Here is a 21,439-nt window from a genome sequence, read left to right on the forward strand (position 1 = left end):
ATATTTATGGCTATAGACCGAGTTATAGGACTTCTTTCCACTGCTCTTGAACTACAAGGTCCCGCTTGTGCCTTATGTGTGCGCAAAAAAGCGCTTCATTCGACCTTCGCCCCTCGCTCTTGTCGCCAATAGGCAAAAGCGTCCATTTAGAATCCAACGCTTGCTTGTGCCCCCACAAGCCCCGATACACTCATTCTGCACAAGCCAAAAGGCAAGAATGTACCGCACGAATCCGGTGTCGAAACATTCGGTCATATCTATTGGTGACCAAGGACTTAATGCTTCAAATTTTTAGACCTTGATTGGCCATTATATACTTACAATGTATGATTCTTTTCTAAAAATTTGTTAAGAACTCAATCCTATCTCCTATGTGCTGGGAACTGAAGGCGTTCCCTCACTAACCAGAGGGAGATCCTAAACTTTCAGTCATAAAACATGTTTTTTCCTATCTATTGCTGTCGAACAACATATTTGTACTCCCGTCAACAAAAAAAAATAATCATATTTGTAGTCTCTGGAGAATTTGGGACATCATACTAAAATCTGTTACGGTCAAATATTTCTGAAAATCTTTGCGTTATAACATGCAACTATGCAAGCATGCTTCCTGTCAAAGTATCATACAGTGCGCAAGCACTTATTTTATTTCTTGTCAGCTCAACAAGGTTGGAAAACATAACACAATACCAAGATGTACACTTTATAAGATTATTGCAAATAATTCCACCTTATACATGCTATCCGTTTCTGTCCATGCAAAAATACAGTAGCCATTATAAGTTTACAACCCCTAGGGAATAAATTGGTTAAAGTCTACAAAAATAAATTATTCATCGATTCCCACCAAAGTTAAGTTGGTGCTAAGACATAACTAACACCTAGAAATGTCATTAACCAAGTATTTTATCAGATTACTGTATTCAGAAATCAATATCCAGGGGCCTATGGAGTACATCTGGAAAAATATAGATTACACTCGGTCACCGTTTCTTCCCCCCCATGATAGACTTAACTGCGTCTAAAATACGGATATATTCGAAGAAAAGTGAAGATTCCTTACCCTCGAGTCCATCCCTACTTACTCTATTACTACCTGCTAGATTGTTGCAAGGACTTCCTCCAATAATCAAATCAAAGCCCCCAAATCTTTTTACCAGTTGTTCCAACCTTTCATTAGTCAACTGTTGCACATCAACAATATCTATCAAAACACCAGTTTGATTAGTCTGTTCCCACCAACTTCTTTGAATGTTTCTATTCACTTCAGCAAGTTCAACCGACACTACAAGTTTTAAAGGTACTCCCAAACGGTGAAGAGCAACTTCTGCACCGCCAATTCCAGAAAAAAGAGAAAGCACTTTAATGCCACCTGGGAACAAATCTTTCAAGACCGACAGGTGGTAGGCAACCGTATCAACCTGAATTAGAAAGAAAAAAATAATTAAGAGAACAAGATATACTTTACTATTTGTGAAATTAATAACAGAAACCAGAGAGTAAATCTGTCATACCTGAAATGAGTTGCCAAGTGACTTAAATCTATCGGTCCTGCTTATTCCACCACCCCTTGTGTGGTTTCTAGGAAATCCTAACAACATTTCTACTTCATCAGGTTCAAGTGGGGCAACCTTATTTCTCCCAACCCACACCAGGTTCCATTTTCTACATTCATCAAGCACGAACTTCTTAACATGGTCAGGAGGCTCACCATCATAATCTTCAAGTGCCTTGCGGATCCTCTCTGTCAGCTTTGCACTACCAATTGCAGTTTGCAGACAGTTCAGCTTTATTCTTGGATCCCAAGATGGCCACCATTTCCTAGTCAAGGGTAATGCTTCATTGATGGTACGAGGGGGGAGAGGAAGAAGTGGGAATCGGTTTTCTATTGGAAGGTTGTGAATATATCCTCTCTTCCTTGCAGCAGCACAGAAGAACTTTGAATCAACGAACTCAGGTTGAACATCATAGAGAAAGCGAGAGATTGTGTCCCAAACTCCTTTAGGAGCAAGTGCCACATTTTCATAATAGAAGTATGGAGGAGCTTGGGCTGTCTCTGGTAGTGTTCTATGGAAAGGGAGTTGTGGCTCAGTAGGAACTCCAAACCCTATCATTGGTTTGGGAAGGCGAATCGGTTCATCCTCCTCAAAAATCCCCTTTTGCTTTTTCCTCCTCATTTCATACTCAAGCATCTTCCTCTTTTTATGTTTAGCATAGTCACTAAAAAGCTGTTTGAAACAAGAAATGAGCTTGATCAATAGTCACTTCAGGAAGACCACAACGTGCGCATGATAGTCATTTTTGTTTTTGTAAGGTTAAAATGTACAAACTGAATATTAGCATTATTAACAGCGTAGGATACATTTGTGACATACTGACATAATAGAGAAAGGTTAATATGAATCATGTGCTATATGTCCATTTTGGAAAAAGGGTTAAAAATACCAGTACACCACCTTTGGCTTTGGTGGATCTACATATGAAGCATCTGATGCCCTCGCCATTTGAGCAGCGCATAAGAAGTCAGCTAGCTCCTCTAGCGAGGAGTCTGGTCCTATATGCCAAGAGGAAGAGACAATTAGTAGAAGCACATGAAAAAAAAAAGCAAACTACGGATCATCACAACAGATATTTAACACTTAATGACTAAAGAGATGTAAAATGAGAGTAAGAAAAGCAACGGGAGAAGACGAGGGGAAAAAAAAGGACACTATAACGTAGAAGAAAGGAGTGGGACGTTCATTTAGGAGGTCTACACACCACATCTTTCTATTGCTATTGAGACTTCTTCCTTGGGATAACCCATATCAGCCAAAAACGATAATTTCTGCTCCTTCTCTGAAAAAGTGCCAGATGTTTCCTGCAAGTGACAAACATGTGGTCAAAGTGGAAAGTTGTTACTCTTAATAACCTAAAACATCCTAAGACAAATAGAAAGAAAGAAAATCCATAACATAATGCACCTCGACCCTATTATGTTATACCAGCTTTCATGATTATAGAAGACTACGGGGTTTTGGGGAATATTTATGGAAAATATTCCTAGAGAACTGAAGAAATACATCATGGTAACAAGTGAATATGTGAGTCACCTCCATTCCAAAACAACTATCTGAATCAGATAACTCCTCGGGAATATTTTCGTCATAATCTGAGGACCAGAAGTCAGAATCTGCATCAATCTTCTGATCAGAGTCACCATTATTAGTCTGACCAAACAGATCATTTATTCTCTCAGCAAAATCCCCATTTTGCTCTGCTGCTGAAGATTTTTCAATATCTGGCTCATCTGAGGGAGAGCTTTCCAAGACCTAATAATCATTGACAAGCCACTGAATAATTACAAAGTATCACAATTAATCAAGAAGCTATTTCCATTAGCAATTTAGTCTTAAATACATAAATGACCGCATAGATTATTCAATAGCACAAGGAGATATCTCATTACTCCAGGAATACACAAGGAAATCATATGTTCCAAATGCATAGATTGTGTGTCAAGTCTGAAGATATGCAGACAAAACGACATTCGCAACACCAGCATGTACTATCAATAGCACGAGCAATTTTTAATTCATTAGGTAGCAAGAGACCCTATACTTCATGGGCTCATGGCATTTATACCAAATGGAATTTGTTCATCAAGATCCAAGGGGGTTTTCAAATCTCACATAAAAAGGCACATAATCACAACAAATAAATCTTTCCAACGGATGACCATTCTTCATACCAGTATGTAATTCATTACAATATCAGAAATCAAAATAAAGAGTAATTGCTCATAGTTTAGAGCGCCTCAAGGTAGTTTAACCAAGACTAGTGAGCTTCTTAACTCATGCCCTCTTTAGTTTTGTATTTAAAAAGTAGGGATAAAGATAAATTGCAGCACTGGTTTTTTTACATGATATGGCATTAATATGAAAAAGCGCACAAGTATTATACCCTTTTGTGTAATTACATGTGTAAACAAACTACATGGTTCAGTTGAGATGTTTGCTCTGCTTGGTCTAGGCATTTGTCTCCAGCCTCATGCCTAACAGTAGTCCAACTCCAAGAGCTTCAATATGCGTCACATCATTTCACTTCTTTTTTTATAAAGAATAAAATTTATTAAAACTCAGAGCAAAAGGATAGGGTCTCCTCTAAGGGAAACAGTTACAAACTTTTATTACAAATTAGCCCATACAAAGTTGCTTCATCTCATAAATCATCAAGAAAAAACCAACTCCATTAAAAATACTTCCATTCCGTTCAAGCCAAATGGTCCACAGACCACACTATAGCCATCAAAGCATTTTTCCACAACAACCTTTTCTCCTTCGCCCTTCCAACAACCAACCCGATAAAACGAATTTGTAACCAATCTATAATATTCGAAGGACTGATCCGTTCCTCTTTGTGCACCGCAAAATGTCTCCTCCGTATATAACACATGCCAACTCCAAGTGAAGAAAAACATGCAACCACGATTCACTATTAGCTCGACTAAGCAAACAAATGTCAGGTGAGATAGCACACTCAGGCCTTCATTTCTTGGAGAATCATTTTATCTATTGATCAACCTCAAATCTAGTGTCCAAATGAAAGCTCTCACCTAAGATTATAATACACTGACGTGACCTTTGAGACTATAGACTTAGATCTAGGAAACAACTTGCTAATCAGAGAAGCCTAGTTCCCGAGGTCCAAAGAGGTAGCTTTATTGTAAGAAATTAATTCTAGGTATGACATTATCTAAATAATTATAAACGCAAAAACATACAATGCACTAATAACTGTCTCTTGTCTTTTAACACATTTTCCTGACCTCAGATGCAATAGAATTTAAATCCCGGAAACAAAAACACAGTTCTATACACAACTAGATTAGTTCTCGTGCATGCACGGATATTTTAAAATTATGTGACTAATTTTTTATAATATATTTGACTAAAATATTTATAACCCTAAAGTTATTGCATATGTAATAAGTGTTGAATGTACTCATTTAATCATCTAATCATCTAATACGGATTATGCAATTTTTCTCCCATTACGTATGCATAATTTGTATGATGTATATGCTAATTTGACCGAAATATTAAGTGAATATATATATTCCATTATTAATATAACGTTTAACTAAAATATTACCAAAAATCATTTTTAGAAAACTATTATTATGTGGCATTTAAAACTATTTTCCATACATAAGCAGTAAATAAAAAAGGATAGAAAACAAAAATAATAAATGAATAGAGCTTTTTTAGGAAAATAGTTTTGGCGGGAAAATTTTGCACCTATCATTTCTGGTGTCGGTTTTAGTAAAATGTAATAGATTTTTTTGTTTTTCCTTTTTTTTGCACACACAAACCCGTAGGAAGGAAATGTGTCGGGTGTATTTAGTCCTCCAGCTTCGCATGTATAAATATGAGAAATTTTTGTATGGAGAGGAATAAAAAAATACCCTGACTCGAAACTTTTCATCACAGAATAAAAGCCACAAAGTAGCCTTGACTACTTGTAGTCACATGGCCCACACCAAATCTCAAGCCTGTAAGGGAAAAGGGAAGCAGAAAAGTTAAAATGCAAAACATTGCACACAAGAATTTCGAAGAACGGTCATTTGTATCCAAGTACAGAATGGTGGCTAAAGTTAAATTATTGGCCTCTTCAAGTTTATAAGACCCAGTAGATCACACGGGAGTGCTTTTATGAATATAAGTTGTAGTATGGATAAATTTAAGAAAAGGGTGATATGAGGTAAGGTGGGACTAAGTGACTAACACTAACCTCAACAACATGCACAGGGCAAGGTTTGAAATGGTAATTGTTATAGGCCCTTTTGAGAGGAGACATCTCAACACCTCAATACAGAGTTGAGGCACAATGTAAGAAGATGTTAATTGGAGTTCAACAATAGCAAAATCAATTACTTTGTTTCATAAGAAGATTTAGAAGATCATTGTATATTTTTCTTATCGTCGTATATGAATTCGGAATTGTTTTATTTGGTTTGTTGTTTTTGAAAATAATAAAATGTACTTTCATTATGATTGTGAGACTGTACGAGAGTTATATCAAGATATCAGATATCCTTAAAATGACATTTGTGCCTAAAATTCACCCAAAGACAACAAAAATCGGCCTAGTCATCATCATTATCATCATTATCATTACCCCCATTGCCTCAAAGAGGCTCCCACAAGAAGCGGGGTAAGGGGGGTCGGGTGTACGCAACCTTACCCCTAAATTGCAGAGAGGTTGTTTCCAATTGACCCAAAAGCGATAACGGGACGACAACGGGACGACCATCTTCTACTTCATAGAAAGGAAGCGAAGAGGTTTCAAGAGCCAAAAATCGGCCTAGTCATTCGAGGATAAAACGTTCTAAACTTGGTCATTTCAGGATAAAAAGTAGTACAGCAAAGTAATAGCACATAAATCACATGTCTCTTACCAATTATTACCAAATTCAGATATCAACATTCAACATACAGGCACACAATATCTAAAGACATGAATGCCATTTGAATACAATCTCATTTTTCGACAGTTTTCATGCATTATTTGCCTTGTAGAAAACTCAATATTTAGTCTACCATTCTTGTGGAGTATAAAAGAAACAGCCTATCTTTCTGTCAGAAACAAGGCACTCAAGATATTTATTGAAAAAAACCTTTGAAAAACAAAAAAAAGTCTCATTTCCCAACTATTGCCGAAGTCAAAAAATAACATACATGCATGTAAATTGTCTTAAGAAACGGATGCCATTGTTTACATAATCTTGTACTCCCTCGGTTTTGTTTTATGTTGCACCCACTTTCCAGTAAGGGGTGTTTTTCTTTTGTTCTACACACTTCCATTTTATTATATTCTTGGTATACATATTTTACTACCTTACCCCTTTCCATCATCTCTCTCGTACTTTACCCACTATTATCCATTACTGTATTACTCTCTTTCTTACTTATTCCACCTTTTTCTTACACCCACTCACCTCTCCTCGAAATAAGTGTCTTCAGTAATTGGGTATATAGGAGGGAGTATATCATTTAAACTTTCCTATACAAGTACCAATGTTCAACATCTACTTTTTGCTTCTTATTTAAAAAAAAAAATCATGTATGAGACGTTGGAAATTCTTGTTGGGAAACACAAAAGAAAAGAGTGTAAAATAAGAGAGTCCCACATTGAAAGAACTCTTCATATTCTCCTTGTTTATTTATTGAGGTGTGGGTGTAACTCTTGTTTGAGAAAGCGTGAGAGTGGTATGGGTAGAAAGCGTGAGAGTGGTATGGTTAGAAACATAACACACACACGTGCACGCCAGCCAGGCCGGGCTCAGGCTCGGGCTCTTGGGAAATGCGGTTTGCGGGCTTGGGGTGGGTTTTGTAGGCCTTACCTTTTTTTTTTTGTACAGGGCTGTTTTGGTTAAGTCCTGGTTACGGGAATCTGTATTAATTACGTAACCGTTGGATTAATTAGCATTAATTGTGTCTGTTACAGCCTTGATGATTCTGTCCGTTTTTTGCTGTTACAACCTTTAACGTTGCTATCCGTCCTTGACTGTTGGCTCTCCTTAATTCTGGTTACTTGATCAGAATTTCGGTTCATTATAAAATACAGATTACAAACAAACATTTTTCCAGAAAATCGAAACACACATTCATTTCTCTCACACAAAATTGCTCTCGGTTTTGGGCATATGTTCTGACTTCATCCGGTTATGTGAGTGCACACAAAGTCGACGTTGCGCTAATCCCGGAGGGCGACCGCATTCTGTTCTACTGCACCGGGAGGTAGCGCGGAATCGTCTTTTCGAACAGTGGGTGTCCACGACGCAACAATTGTTCATCAATCAGATAAGTTTATTCTAATTTTCGTATTATCACAACATGAGAGTGTGACAAACCGTGTCTCTTTCTCAAAGGTTGGTGTACTTGCCCTCCCTAAACACCTCTTTCAGCAGAATCTAGACACGGAAAAAATTGCTATGGAGACTGCTGAAGGCTGTGCGGAGAGTATTTTTTATCATTAATGAACCAGCCTTAAAATCCACATATCTATTGTAAACCTTTCAGAAGAAATCAATGAATTTGAATCACTTATAAGGGTATTGTAATTTAACATTCCCCTTCTACACATACAGAAGAGGTTATAGCTCACAGTTAAAAGATATTTTTAAAAAAAGACCAAATAGTGAGCAAGAATATAAGAAAATCATTTGAACGAAAATATCATTGTTAAGTCTTAATAACCAAAAAAAGAAAAAATACTCCCTCCCTCCATTCCTTGTCACTACCGTTTTTTAGGACAAATTTTCACCACAAGTTTTGTTAAAATATTGATCAATCTTTTACAAAATTATACGTTGGTCAATTCATACTAGAGGGTACTTATATAATTTCAATGTTCAATAATTCCTATTGATATTAATCACAAAAAATATTAATGGTCAAAGTTTGACGTTAAGAACCAAAAGCAACATTTTACATGGAATGGGAGGAGTAATATTCTAACAGAACAGAACACGTCAGGATGAAGCTGGTCAGTAACTAACCGAATATGTAAGAAGAGCATTTAGGATGGACTCCATGTTCCCTTCTCCTGCTCAAACCAAATAAAAGACAGCTTAGGAACCTAAATGCTCATGGAAGCATGATAGAATAAGTCCAATAGAAGGGGCAAAATTACCATTTTCTTTGATTGCTTTTGCAACCAAACTTTCAGAAAAACCTGCTCCAACAAAATGGCGAAACAATGTCGAGGAAGGCCCGGATGAGGAGCTTCCCTGAAAACAGAGAGATTCTAAGTTTATTTGACAGCAGTTATTTTTGCAAACCTGAATTTCAACAAATTGAAGGAATGTCTCTCATTTCGGAAACAAACCGATAAATCATGTTTATGTAATCAGGAAACCTTCAGTTCACTCTCAATTTTGGGGCAGAAATCCACTAACAAGTCAAGGCCTATTGTATATTAATAGTTCTTAACAAATTACAGGATCAATATCAGAGCATCACCAATTGATTTATGATAAAAAAATTAAAAAAAAAAAAATTATATATATAAAAAAAGAAAAAGGAAAGGCATGGAAAGTGTACATAAACATTTGACCATTGTAAAAGAAAATTTGACCTTTTTAGAAAGGCAGATTGGCCACTGCAAATATATAATTATTGAGCTCTCCGCAATTGGAAACAACCTCTCCGCAATTGCAGGGGTAAGGTTGCGTAGGTCTGACCCCCCCCCTTACCCCGCTTCTTGCGGGAGCCTCTTTGAGGCAATGGGGTAATGATAATGACTTATGATAATGATAATGAGCTCCAAACACATACTAAGCAAAGTGGCACAAGGGAAATCCTTCTTCTAGCACTTTATTTGATTAACCAAATAATAAACGATTCACATACATATCTCCGAGAATCTTATATATTTTAAAACTCAATGGCAAGACATATCATCAAGCTATGTGTTGCTTCATGTTATGCAACGACGTTTACAACTCCTACTTATCCGTTCAGCTTTAAAAAAATGTCTCTAACAAGATTTAAACCTGTATCTTCTCATTCACAATGTGAAGGATTTACCATCTAAGCTATACATTTTTGTGTTTATGATGTCAACTGAAAGTTAAACATCTTGCATGTTAACATGAGGATAATTTTTTACAAATAAAAGAAAAATTAAAATGAATCAAAACAATGGCTTATATGCACCAATCAATTTAATCTAATCCATTTCTCAACAAACCATAAATCTCCAACTCATTTAAAATTTGAATCCTTTCAACAATTCTATCAAGTTAAAAATATTAATCTTATATTACCTAAGATAACCTGAGGCATCGACCGGGCCAATAACTATTTTAATGATAGTTCATTTCACATTGCAATCTTACCCCTTAATCCCTTATTCCATAGAATCAATACAGTCACTCTAAAGAACATTTAGTTTTACAGATAACAGTTATTTTATACCAAACCTAAAGCCCAAATCTCACCTCCTAGATATTCAAAACAATTTGGGCAACAAAATTCTTTCTTTTATCACCACTTTAAACTGAACAGAATCTTTCCTTAAATCTCAATCTGGACTATTGGCAATTCTACCAGCAAGAAGGAACCAAACTGGCACCGTAGAGGTACCGTTATTGGGGTAGCAAAAGCATAATCTCTGCAGGCAAAAGTCTCAGGTGGCTGGTAACATAAGCATAAACTATAAACTTGAAAAAATGCAGTACAACAAACGCATTTAAACAAGTAATCAAACAAAGATCCACGGATGGTAATAAGTTGCCACAATGCACATTGTTAACAAAATATGCCATACTTCGAAGTAGACGAAACATTGAAAAAAATAGCAGAACATTTATTACTCGGGAATAAATCAAACTCGTACTCCTCTGTTTTTATGGTTTTATGCTACCCACTTGTACTATATTCTATTTTTGGTACACATATTTTACCATCTTACCCCTTTTCCCCAAAATAATTACACATTTCCATCATCTCTCTCCTACTCTACCCACTATTACCCATTATTTTACTAACTCTTTCTTACTTTTTCCACATTTTTCTTACACGGTTACACCCAGTCCCCCACTCACCTTTCCTTAAAACAAGAGTCTACAGTAATTGGGTACATAAAAAAACACGGGGGGAGTACAAAATTGAAGTAGGGAACCTGCCATTTGCTACAGAGACACTCATATGAATTTTTGAAAGAATGTCACTTTGATTACCTAAATCACAGTGGAGCTTGCACTTAGGCCGAGTACAGAAGAAGGCCAATTTATGAATAACTCAACAAAGGCAATATTGTTACAGCAGCTCACTGTCATTTACCTACAATTATCTATTGTTTAAAGGATTATAAGTTATATACAGATAAGACATATATTATTTGCGCTAAAAAATGGGAACGTTTTCATTGACTTCAGATTCAAATTTAGCCACTGAAAAAGAAATTAGAGAAAGCAGGATCCATAATCAGTAAAAGCTGTCTTATTTTGGATACAAAGAGATATTCATCTAAAAATCCACTCTATGAAGTGGATAATTTTGGAGAAAAGGCAGATGAGACTTTTGAGTTGCTTATATTCAAAACTGTTAATAAGCTTAGTCAAGTAATGAAAGATTAAGAAACAAATATCATACAACTCACCTCCGCAGTACCATTAAAAGAAGGGAGAGTAGTCAGAGATGAACCCGTATCGAAAACTTCTTTCTCTTTTTCTACCTCATCATCACTACTCCAGCTAAAGTTATCACTTCCATTGTCTGTGAGGTTCCCAGCCTACATATTTCAACAGTAAATGTAACAAAAATACATTTTGATTTTGAAAGAGTTGTAAAAGTGAAATACAAACTCGAGAACTCAAACAAGAGTTTACAAGACAGCAGTGAAATGAAAAGGAAGCATCATATATTCATATGATTACCATCAATCACAAGATGTAGTTTTCGGCACTTGAACACTGTACCTGCACATTTCGCAGGTAAGAATTACAACTTAAAAACTGGCCCGTTCCTGACCCACGGCGGGAGGCTCCCACCGTGATCAGGAAGAAAAGGATAATACGATTTTAATGTACAACTATGAAGTGGATATAGATTAATACGAAGTAATAGAACAACATCAAAACAAAACAAAGAAAAAAACCAACATAATTTATTTAACAATTTTAAACATCATATCAGGAAAAACCAATCATCCTACATTTTGAGACTGAAACCTTACTGGATTTTTAAATACGGATAAAATCAACAGAAAGAAACCAAAAATATTGAAAAAATAGATAAGTGAAGAAAGTACACACCGAGAATAGCAACGCCAGATAAAGAGATGTGATTGGCAGACACGCCGCCGACTAGAGGTCGTAACTGACAATCAACGCCAGCAATGTTTCCAAACTACTGCATGTCAGAACCTGCAAATTCGTTCACAAAAAAGCACAAATTCATAACGATGAAAACCCTAATTTCAAAGTTCAAACTCTAAAACCCTGGATTGTTTAATTGTAATAAAAAAATTCCCAAATTTTCTTCAGTTACAATGAAGAATTTGGAGCATTACCTAGAAGAAATTGATGGATCTGCATGCATATTCGCCATTTTTGTTCTTCCTGAGGTTGGAGATCAACTGAATTCCTCCTCCTTCAATCTCTCTCCTACTATTTGATTCCTTTTGAGAGTGTATGTGTATCTGCCAAGGAATGAGCTAACAGGATCCTGATAGAAACGTTTTTAGCAGTCACCCTGAATGGAAATTACGGAAAACAATGCAGGGTGGGCGAAATTAAAGCATGGATCTATCTATGGGAGGAGGGACATTTTAGTAATTTAAATAATAAAATAAGTGAATAGTGTAAGCCCACTATTTAATTAATGAAAAAAAAGTGAGTAGGTAGGTGTAGTGGAGATATCGCCCACTCCAATTTATATTTTTAAATGAAAACTCTAAAGTCTTGTTTGTCAAATGGCTTTTTGCTGGCTTTTTGGTTGGCTTTTGGCTGTTGGCTTTTTAATCTGGTTAAACAGCAAAAAAAAAAAAATGTTTGGTAATTGGCTTTTTAGCTAGCTGAAAAACCAACTTTTTTTGCCAAAAATAAAAAGCTAGTGTTACTAACTTTTTGGAGTTGGCTTTTGGCTTTTCACTATCTAAATTACTTTTTTGTCCTTGTTTTTTACTAATTAACTAATAACTAATAATTGATAATTAATAACTAATAATTAATACGGATATTTCATGAAATACCCCCGAGTTTTGCCTTGATTCACCAAATGCCCATCAAGTTTCAATAATTCACCAAATACCCCTCACAAATGACTTAATACCCCAAATACCATGACGTCATCATCCTCATAATCAACCAATTATGAGCTAATTACCCGCCTAATCCCTAATTAACCCCCCTAAGTCCTAATTACCCACCCAATTCCCATTAACCCACCCATTTACCCATTAACCCACCCATTTCTTTTTCTTTTCTCTCTCCCTTCCCTTCTTCCATTAACCCACCTTCCTTCTTCACTGAACTTTCTCTCTCCCCCTTCCTTCTTCCATTAAATGGTTATGATACAACTACGAAAGAGTAGGCACAGAAATGGAGGCGGCGACTGCTCTCACTGTTCCCACTATGGTTGGTTTCTCTTCGTCATCGTCCACATCCTCATTTTCCGGCAACAGTGGGCTCTTCCTCCACCGCCGTTTCCACCTACCGAAGAACAATATCAAAGTCAAGTCATCGACGACATTCTCTATTCGAGCCACCCCTTTCTCTTCCTCACCATCATCACACACAACCACCGACATCGAGGAAGAAGGGGAGGGGGAACACGGAAACGTGCGTGGGTAAGTTTGGGCGAGCGTCGGCAGAGGGACTGGGTTAGCGCCAGCGGCGCGCGGCCAGCTAACCCGGATCTACATCAGGTGGGCGAGTCGATGCCCTCTCTCCTCCTTCCTTCCTTCTCCCTCTGCTCGCCGCCCTCCTTCTCTTTCTGTCACTCTCCCCTTCCCCTGAATATTATGGCCGGAATATTGAAGTTTGGGTCCGATTATAGTGGTGGCGACTGAGGTTTTCTTTTGATTTGAAACTTCAATTTGATTTCTGCAATGGCGGTTAAGGCATGATTTTAAGGGCTGTTGAAACTTCAATTTTGAATTGAAGAACTTGCGATGTATCGAACTAGTAAAATGAATTTCTGGGAATGTTTTAGGGGTTTCGATTTCTGCAATGGCGAGGGTATGGCGAGGGTGTGGCGGTGGTTGCGGAGGAAAGGGACAACATTTGGAGGAAAATTCAGGGAAGAAAGAAGGGGGGGAGAGGAAAGAAAAAAAAGGAAAAGGGAAAAAAAAGGGTTAATGGGAAATACGCATGGGTGGGTTAATGGGTTAAAAAGTGGGTTAATGGGTTAATTGCGTTGATTAAGAGTTGATGACGTCATCAAGGGGTATTTGGGGTATTAAGTCATTTGTGAGGGGTATTTGGTGAATTATTGAAACTTGATGGGCATTTGGTGAATTAAGGCAAAACTCGGGGGTATTTCATGAAATATCCGTAATTAATAATTAATAACTAATAATTAATAATTAATAAATAATAAATAATAATTAATAAATAATAAATAATAATTAATAATTAATAATTAATAATTAATAATTAATAATTAATAATTAATAATTAATAATTAATAATTAATAATTAATAATTAATAATTAATAATTAATAATTAATAATTAATAATTAATAATTAATAATTAATAATTAATAATTAATAATTAATAATTAATAATTAATAATTAATAATTAATAATTAATAATTAATAATTAATAACTAATAATTAATAATTAATAATGAATTATTACTAATTATTAGTTATTAGTTATTAGTTATTAGTTATTATTATTAATTATTAATTATTAGTTATTAGTTATTAGTTATTAATTATTAGTTATTAATTATTAATTATTAATTATTAATTATTAATTATTAATTATTAATGATTAATTATTAATTATTAATTATTAATTATTAATTATTAATTATTAATTATTAATTATTAATTATTAATTATTAATTATTAATTATTAATTATTAATTATTAATTATTAATTATTAATTATTAATTATTAATTATTAATTATTAATTATTAATTATTAATTATTAATTATTAATTATTAATTATTAATTATTAATTAATTAGTAATTAGTATTTATTAATTAGTAACAATTAGTTATTAGTTAAAATAATATTCTATTAATACTAGTGCATAAATTAATTTATTTTTAATGTATATTTAATTTATTTGTTATTACGTTTTACTCCGTACATAATATAGAGTATGTATTAAAAATGAAAAAAAGACATAAAATGTCCTTAAATGTCATTTTACATAGCTACAGCCAACAACCAACAACTGATTTTACCAAATATATTTGTAACCAATCCATAGTCAAACAGCCAACAAAAGCAGCTAACTTGAACAGCCAGTCAAACCAGCCAAGTAAAACAGCCGACAGCCAACAGCCAACAGCCAATTGCCAAACAGGGCCTAAGTAGGAGTAGTCATGTTAAATATGATCACATAGATGTTGGCTAGGCCGCTGGTCACCAGTGACAAATTTATCCATCCCCACCAAAACAAAAAAAAATGGAAAAGATGGCTCAATAAATGTGTAAAAGTGTTGTTACCTTGTTATATACTGTCAACAGTAATATAAGTATTGTCATTGTATACTGTCATTCTTGTATTAAAATACTGTTACAATCACCAAAAAAAAGAAAATAAAATGAAATAAAAAAAGTAAAGGGACCACTTAAATGAATGGGTAAAAGTATGTATACGAAGTGTTATATAAGTATTGTCATCGTTTGCATAAATACTGTCACTGTTGTATTGAAATACTGTCATTGTTGTATTAATTACTATCATTATTGCTGGTACTTTTTACTTTGTTTGACTTTTCAACGCATTGAATGAAAATACCATTTACCTCTGTGTATGGATAAATTTGTCGTTGGTGACCAGCGGCCTAGCCAACCTCGATCACATAAGTGAATAATTCAAGTTAGATAAATTTTTCTTTTTACTTTTCTTTACCTTTAATTTTTTTTCCCAATAAATTAAATTATTTTAGAAAATATGAAAACCAACGAATATCAAAAATAATACGAAAAATATGTAAATAAATAATTAGGCTAATTAAGATTTGGGGTTTTATTAATTTTCTCTCTCCTCTGCCCAATCAATTCGCCGGAACTCCTCACCGGACCACCACGCCAACCATCTTCTTCCTACCTCCTCTTTCCAACCAACACGCGGGCACCATGAAGGAAAACACACGTCGCTGCTCGCTAGGAGTATTCGCATATGGTCAGAGTTATGGGGGTTTGATGGTGGTCCGTCGCGCTGTTCGAGTAAAGGAAGGGGATGGAGTATTTGCATCTAGTCGAAGAATGGGGGTTTGATGGTGGTTCGTCGTGGCTGTTCGATTAAAGAGAAGGGATGGTCGTCGTGGTGGTGGAGAGAAGAAGCGAGATCGACGATTGTATTCGTATAGGAGGAGGCGAGATCGTCGACGATTCCCACACAGTTCAAGGCAGTCTCATTCAATGGTGGATGGTTTGTTGCAGTGGGTAAGGGTGTGCAGAAATAGACCAGGACCTGAATCCGGACCGAAACCGGACCTAAATTTTGCGGACCGGTCCGGACCGTTGGATTCAGGACCGGATACCGGACTTAAAATACAAGGCATTCCAGATTTAGGACAGGTCCGGACAAAAACCGGATAAATCCAGTATTGTCCGGAAACCCGTTTAAGTTTAAAAAAAAAAAAAAATTTGCACCAATATTAGGGACTTAGAGTTATGTTTCTTCCAGAATTTTAGTCACAAACTCACGCTCACACAGACAACCTCCTCATTCTCTCTCCTCCTCCCTCCTCCTCCCTCAGATCTATATCTCACTCTTGAAAATCAGACCAATTGAAACCTCCGACGCATCTCCTCCGCGAGTTCTAGGTATTCATTCTCCTTTTTTCATTATTTCAATTATCACAAGCAGTTATAAACAGGGAAAATCTTAAATTGTTCATTTTTTCACAGTTAATTCAATTCTAGCAAGCAAAGAAGAAAAGAAGAAACAACAAACTCACAAACTCTTCAAAATCACGCAAAGAATCTCAAAGCCTAGGGAAATCAAAAAAGACATTTGTGGGTAATTGAAGAAAATGGAGGAGAGAGAATAAGGAGGTGTCCTTGAAATAGAGGAGAGAGAACAATATCATATGCTAGTCAACAAGTCATGCGGGCTGCTTTTGATAAAAAATAAAGCAGGTTTTTGATAAAAAAAAAATATAGCAGATTAATCAAAATTGCAAAAAGCGAACAAACTGGTCCAAAACCGGTCCGGTCCGGAAATTACTGGACAGGACCGGTCTTGTCCGGAACAATTCAGGACCGGGCTCCGGACAAGAAAAAAACTAGATTCTGGATCCGGTCCGGACCAGGCCGGATTTGGACCGATGCATAGTCCTAGCCGTGGGTCGTCGTCGGCTTCTCTTCAGTGGTGGTTGCTTTGTTGTGGTGGCCGACAAATGGAACCCTAACCGGGTTGGGTTGTACCTTAGGCCAAGAGGATTTTATTTTTTAAATTTTTTTTAAAAATGTAATAAAAAACGTATTCAATAAACTTTGCAATAAATTACATGAAACATGTTATGCCTTGATGGTAGAGATGTCAAAAACTGACCCGACATGAAAACCCGACGTGAACCAAATGTATCCGTAACCAATTGAAACTCGTACCCTATAAAACCGATAACCGTTTTTGACCTGAACTGTATGTGTAGGGGGGTTTTTTGAGTGTTTTGGATTTGTTTCATTCGTATTTCGGATAATTGTATTTCGTATTTTGTAAATGCAAGTTTTGGGACCTTGACATGTCTCAATTAGAACATGCAAAGAACACAAACTTGGTCAACAAAAATCAAGAAACCCAACACTTGGTTTCGACTTGATCTTCTCAATCCCACCCCAAAAGTGAAGTAGAATTCCAAGGTTGGATTAAATGATTGAATATTGAATTTAGCATTTAGAAAATAGGAAACCCAAATTAAAGGAAATAAGATAGAAATTAACCCCTACGGTTTTTGAACATTGGGTTTCGACGAAGTAGCCACCAACAAGTTTTCGGGTCCGGTTTGGAAAGACCAAATTCGACTCGCGATAAGGCTAGGACTTGAAATCGATTGAAACTCGGGTAAGGGAACGAGGCACTTGTTTGAGTAAATTTTGGAAGAGGTTGATACAAGACAAGCATCATTTTCGGAGTGAAATCTTACCATGACACTACTTTTAGGTGGGTGATCGAGCATGCATATTTAGGACATTGAAATTGCTAATTTTTGTATGGTGATCACTTTGCTTTAAGTCAAATTTAGGGAGCCTAAACTGGTTGTCCAAAAATTATCTTTTTTAAGCGTGATCAGAACTTGTATTTTGTTGATTTAGCATGTTGGGTGATAGAAAACAATAAACAAGTAAATCATCATCACAAGAGAAAATAAAGTGCGGAATTAGTAAAGATTATACATCACCACCTAGAAAAAGGACTAGGTGTAAACCACATCGCCTAGAAGGACTAGGCGAGTAAAATAGCATGAATAATAAGTGCGGAATTGAAAGGTCAACATTTAAAGTTGCAGCATTGAAATAAAAAATAAATAAACAATAAAGAATTGAACTTGTATAATTTAAATTGAATAACTTGAATATTGAAAATCTGATTAAGGAATACTTACTCAAAAGTGATTTGGCTCCTCGCGAATCCAATCATGTAAATAATCTCATTTTAAAATGAGTTTCTCATTAAAAAGTATCATTGATTTTGTATACGAATATTGAAATAAAGCATGGATATTGAACTTGAAAATTGAATATTGAAGATAGAACTTGAAATTAGGAGGCTATATTCTTAAAGATTAAGACTTTTATGTAAAAGACTTCACCTTTAGTAAGCTCATATACTTGAAATTGATTCTAGTTTAAAGGAAATGGTCTCCATTTAAACATCCTTGAATTTTATGCATAAAGATTGTATATTTGAACATAGAAGATTGAATGTTCATATGTTCTAGTTTGGAAAAGGGTTTGCACTTTTCAAAACATCTTTGAACTTGCACAGAGTTAGAATTTTTGGAAGATTTGAATGATGTTACAATAAGAAAAACTTTCAAAAGTGGAAGCTTCAACTTATTAATCATGTTTTATTGAAAATAAAGCTTTAAAGATTAGAACTTGAAACTTGTAAAGGGAGTTTGGAAGATCATTTGAGGGGAGTACGTTCAAATGAAAACCCCTCAAAGATTACTCCTTTGAAGCATTTCCTAGTTCAAGTGAGTATGAACATCACATGAACATCATAGGATTGTAGAAAAATCTTTGAAGATTAAGGCATAAACATTAGAAATAATAGGATTAAGGGACTCAGATTACCTAGACTTGCTAGATTGATGCTTCCAAGTTGTTTTCCCAATTTCTTTTTGTATTTAAGAATTGTGAGAATTTTTAGAAAGCTTGAAAATTTGAGAGGATTTATTTGTTGTAAATTGATTTTAGCATTACGACATTAAGTCTAAATGTGAGTTTTTCTTCCCCCTTTCAAAAAATGAGGTTTATATAGGAAAATTTCCTAGAAACTGCCAAAAGTCTTGCGCCTGGCGCAGTGGATACTGCAGAAAGGGACGAGGTGCCGCCCCTTAGGCGCGTTTGGGCAGCGTACCTTTGTACCTTTTTTGGATTTTTGTGGGGGAGTGTTTTCTTAGAGAGGTGATTTTCTTGTTTTTAGACGCATCTCTTTGCGATTTTTGCATGATTTTACAGGTCGGAGCCCAGGATGCTCGGTTTTATGGGTTGGAGCCCGAATTTGGATTTCTTTATGGTATTATGACTGGAAACATGATTTAGAGACCAATGGAGAGGTCCGTTTTGAGAGTTTGTGTTTGAATTTCGGAATTATGTTTAGAAATTGTATTTTGTACTAAGTTCCAGGATGGGAACAGACTTGGGATTTGAATTTTGGATGATTGGATTTGGAATAATTTTTTTATACTTTTAGCAATTGGGACCTCCACTTGGAGTTGCACCAACCTTGAAACTAGGCTAATGGTTTCGTCATTGTCCCTAAGGGTGACACAATTTAGGTGTCTACAGAAGCCCCCACTTTGACTGAGCGTTCGGTGAGGAAAGCGCAAGTCAAAGTATTCGGATCGGGATGGAAAACGATCAAGATGTTCTATAATCAAGACCATTCTTTGTACGCCGATACCTGCATAAAACACGTGTTAGAAAAACGGTCGAGTATACCTCCGGATTGGCTTAATGACTCTATCTTGTATGGTTTGAACACTTTCTGCCTTTTGCTTGGAACGGAGCTTCGCATCGAAAATTTTGAATTTTGAATACCCTAGATTATGTCCGTCGGGTTTCTGAAGCTTGCTTGTAATGTCGTTTGAGTTTTGCTCGGCTTGATCCACTGGGAAGGGATTGACACACTTGCTGGGGAATTTTTTTTTAACCATTGACATTTTTCTTGACTTTCCCGAAGCTCGAGTCCGCTGGGAGTGCTTTACTTAATTTCGTATATTTTTCGGAGTTTAGACGCTTGAGATATTTATCTGTCATGGTCGCCAAAACAGATGTATACCCGTATTTGCCGGAAAGGACTGTGATTTGATGTTTGGTGCCTGGTGCAGAAAACCATAGCAACAAAGTACGTATAATCAGCATGGAGGACTGTGCGTAGATTCCCGTATGCGCCAGCAGCGTGAGCTGCGCCTAGCGCAGGTGTGCGTTATAAATTGTAACACCCTAATAATTCCTTGCTTTTTATAAAACATTTTCCGACTTAAAACACAGGAATTACCAAGATATTACCGCCACCGTGATAACGGCTAAGGCTATTTACCAGAATTACGCAACGGAATTAACTAACTTTCAAAACATATTAAATAAGTAGTTAATGGTTATTAAAACAAGTTGGAACCGTTGAGGCCCAAATCCAAAGTATTAAACCATTTAAAAACCCATTAATTGTAGATAGTATTAGTCATGACTATAAATAAAAATAGAGTTTATAAAGTACGGAAGAATAAAACTCTCCACTCGAATCCCATGATAATTTCTCCCGCAAGTTATCTCTACAAACCTCCTTTATTAAAAATCTACTCCCCAACAACGTAAATGCAATGGTGGATCATCATATGGCCATTAAGGCAAAGGCCATGACCAGAAGACATGAAGCACGAAGTCAGCAAAAGCTGAGTACGAACAAGCTAGAATAACATTCTATCCTAACATGCTTCACTCGACAAATTAGATAATCCACATGCAAAAGCCATATAATAAACAAACAAATATGGAGACTAGACTCGACACTTGACACGACTCTTGACTCACAGTTTAATAAAAAGTAGCTTCGAACGGGTAAAGTAAAGTATCCTCAAAAGGAAAGAAAGGGTGATGGGTGCCAACCATACACCAAAATAAGTCGGGATACTACCGACAGTCGGGCCATACCGACAGGAATTCCAATGCACAACGGCATATAAAAGAGAATGAAACAACGTCTTGTATCATTCTAGGAGTACAAGTTTTCCGGCAAGACTCCCCCCCATTGTTCATACTCAAGGTATATACGTTCCAAGAGTTTTGAAGCTCTTTGGGTTACACTTTAAGTTAATTAGTATATTATGTTCAAGGCGACTCAAGAGTCTACTCAAGACACAACATACAAATAATCGAACAATCAAACAATTCAACAATGACTCTTCATTATTTTACTTCTTTAGGACTTGTGATCAAACATAGACTCAAGTGAAATTACTCCCATTGTTCCTTCTCAAAAACACTGTTTGAGATAACCCGACATTGCCTATTAACAAGCGGTGT

At 35.8% G+C, this 21,439-nt stretch overlaps 1 protein-coding gene across 3 annotated transcripts; it reads right to left on the reverse strand.

Moving 5' to 3' along the window:
- Positions 1-679: 679 nt before the first annotated feature.
- LOC110793606 (DNA (cytosine-5)-methyltransferase DRM2) lies at positions 680-12,239 on the reverse strand. Of its 3 annotated transcripts, none has more exons than XM_021998502.2 (11): positions 12,061-12,239; positions 11,804-11,914; positions 11,426-11,461; positions 11,149-11,280; positions 8,677-8,773; positions 8,543-8,589; positions 3,093-3,311; positions 2,761-2,860; positions 2,457-2,554; positions 1,515-2,228; positions 680-1,421 (listed from the first exon to the last, which is right to left on the reverse strand). In XM_021998502.2, the coding sequence occupies exons 3-11, from the start codon at positions 11,426-11,428 to the stop codon at positions 984-986; spliced, it is 1,848 nt and encodes a 615-aa protein (XP_021854194.1). In that variant the 5' UTR covers positions 11,429-11,461; positions 11,804-11,914; positions 12,061-12,239; the 3' UTR covers positions 680-983. The 3 variants fall into 3 exon arrangements, with proteins under 3 accessions (XP_021854194.1, XP_021854193.1, XP_056684005.1); XM_021998501.2 differs by having other exon boundaries at positions 11,426-11,467; positions 12,061-12,238; XM_056828027.1 differs by lacking the exon at positions 11,426-11,461 and having other exon boundaries at positions 12,061-12,238.
- Positions 12,240-21,439: the final 9,200 nt, after the last annotated feature.

Source organism: Spinacia oleracea, chromosome 5 (genome assembly GCF_020520425.1).
Source record: "Spinacia oleracea cultivar Varoflay chromosome 5, BTI_SOV_V1, whole genome shotgun sequence".
Lineage (NCBI taxonomy): Eukaryota > Viridiplantae > Streptophyta > Magnoliopsida > Caryophyllales > Amaranthaceae > Spinacia > Spinacia oleracea.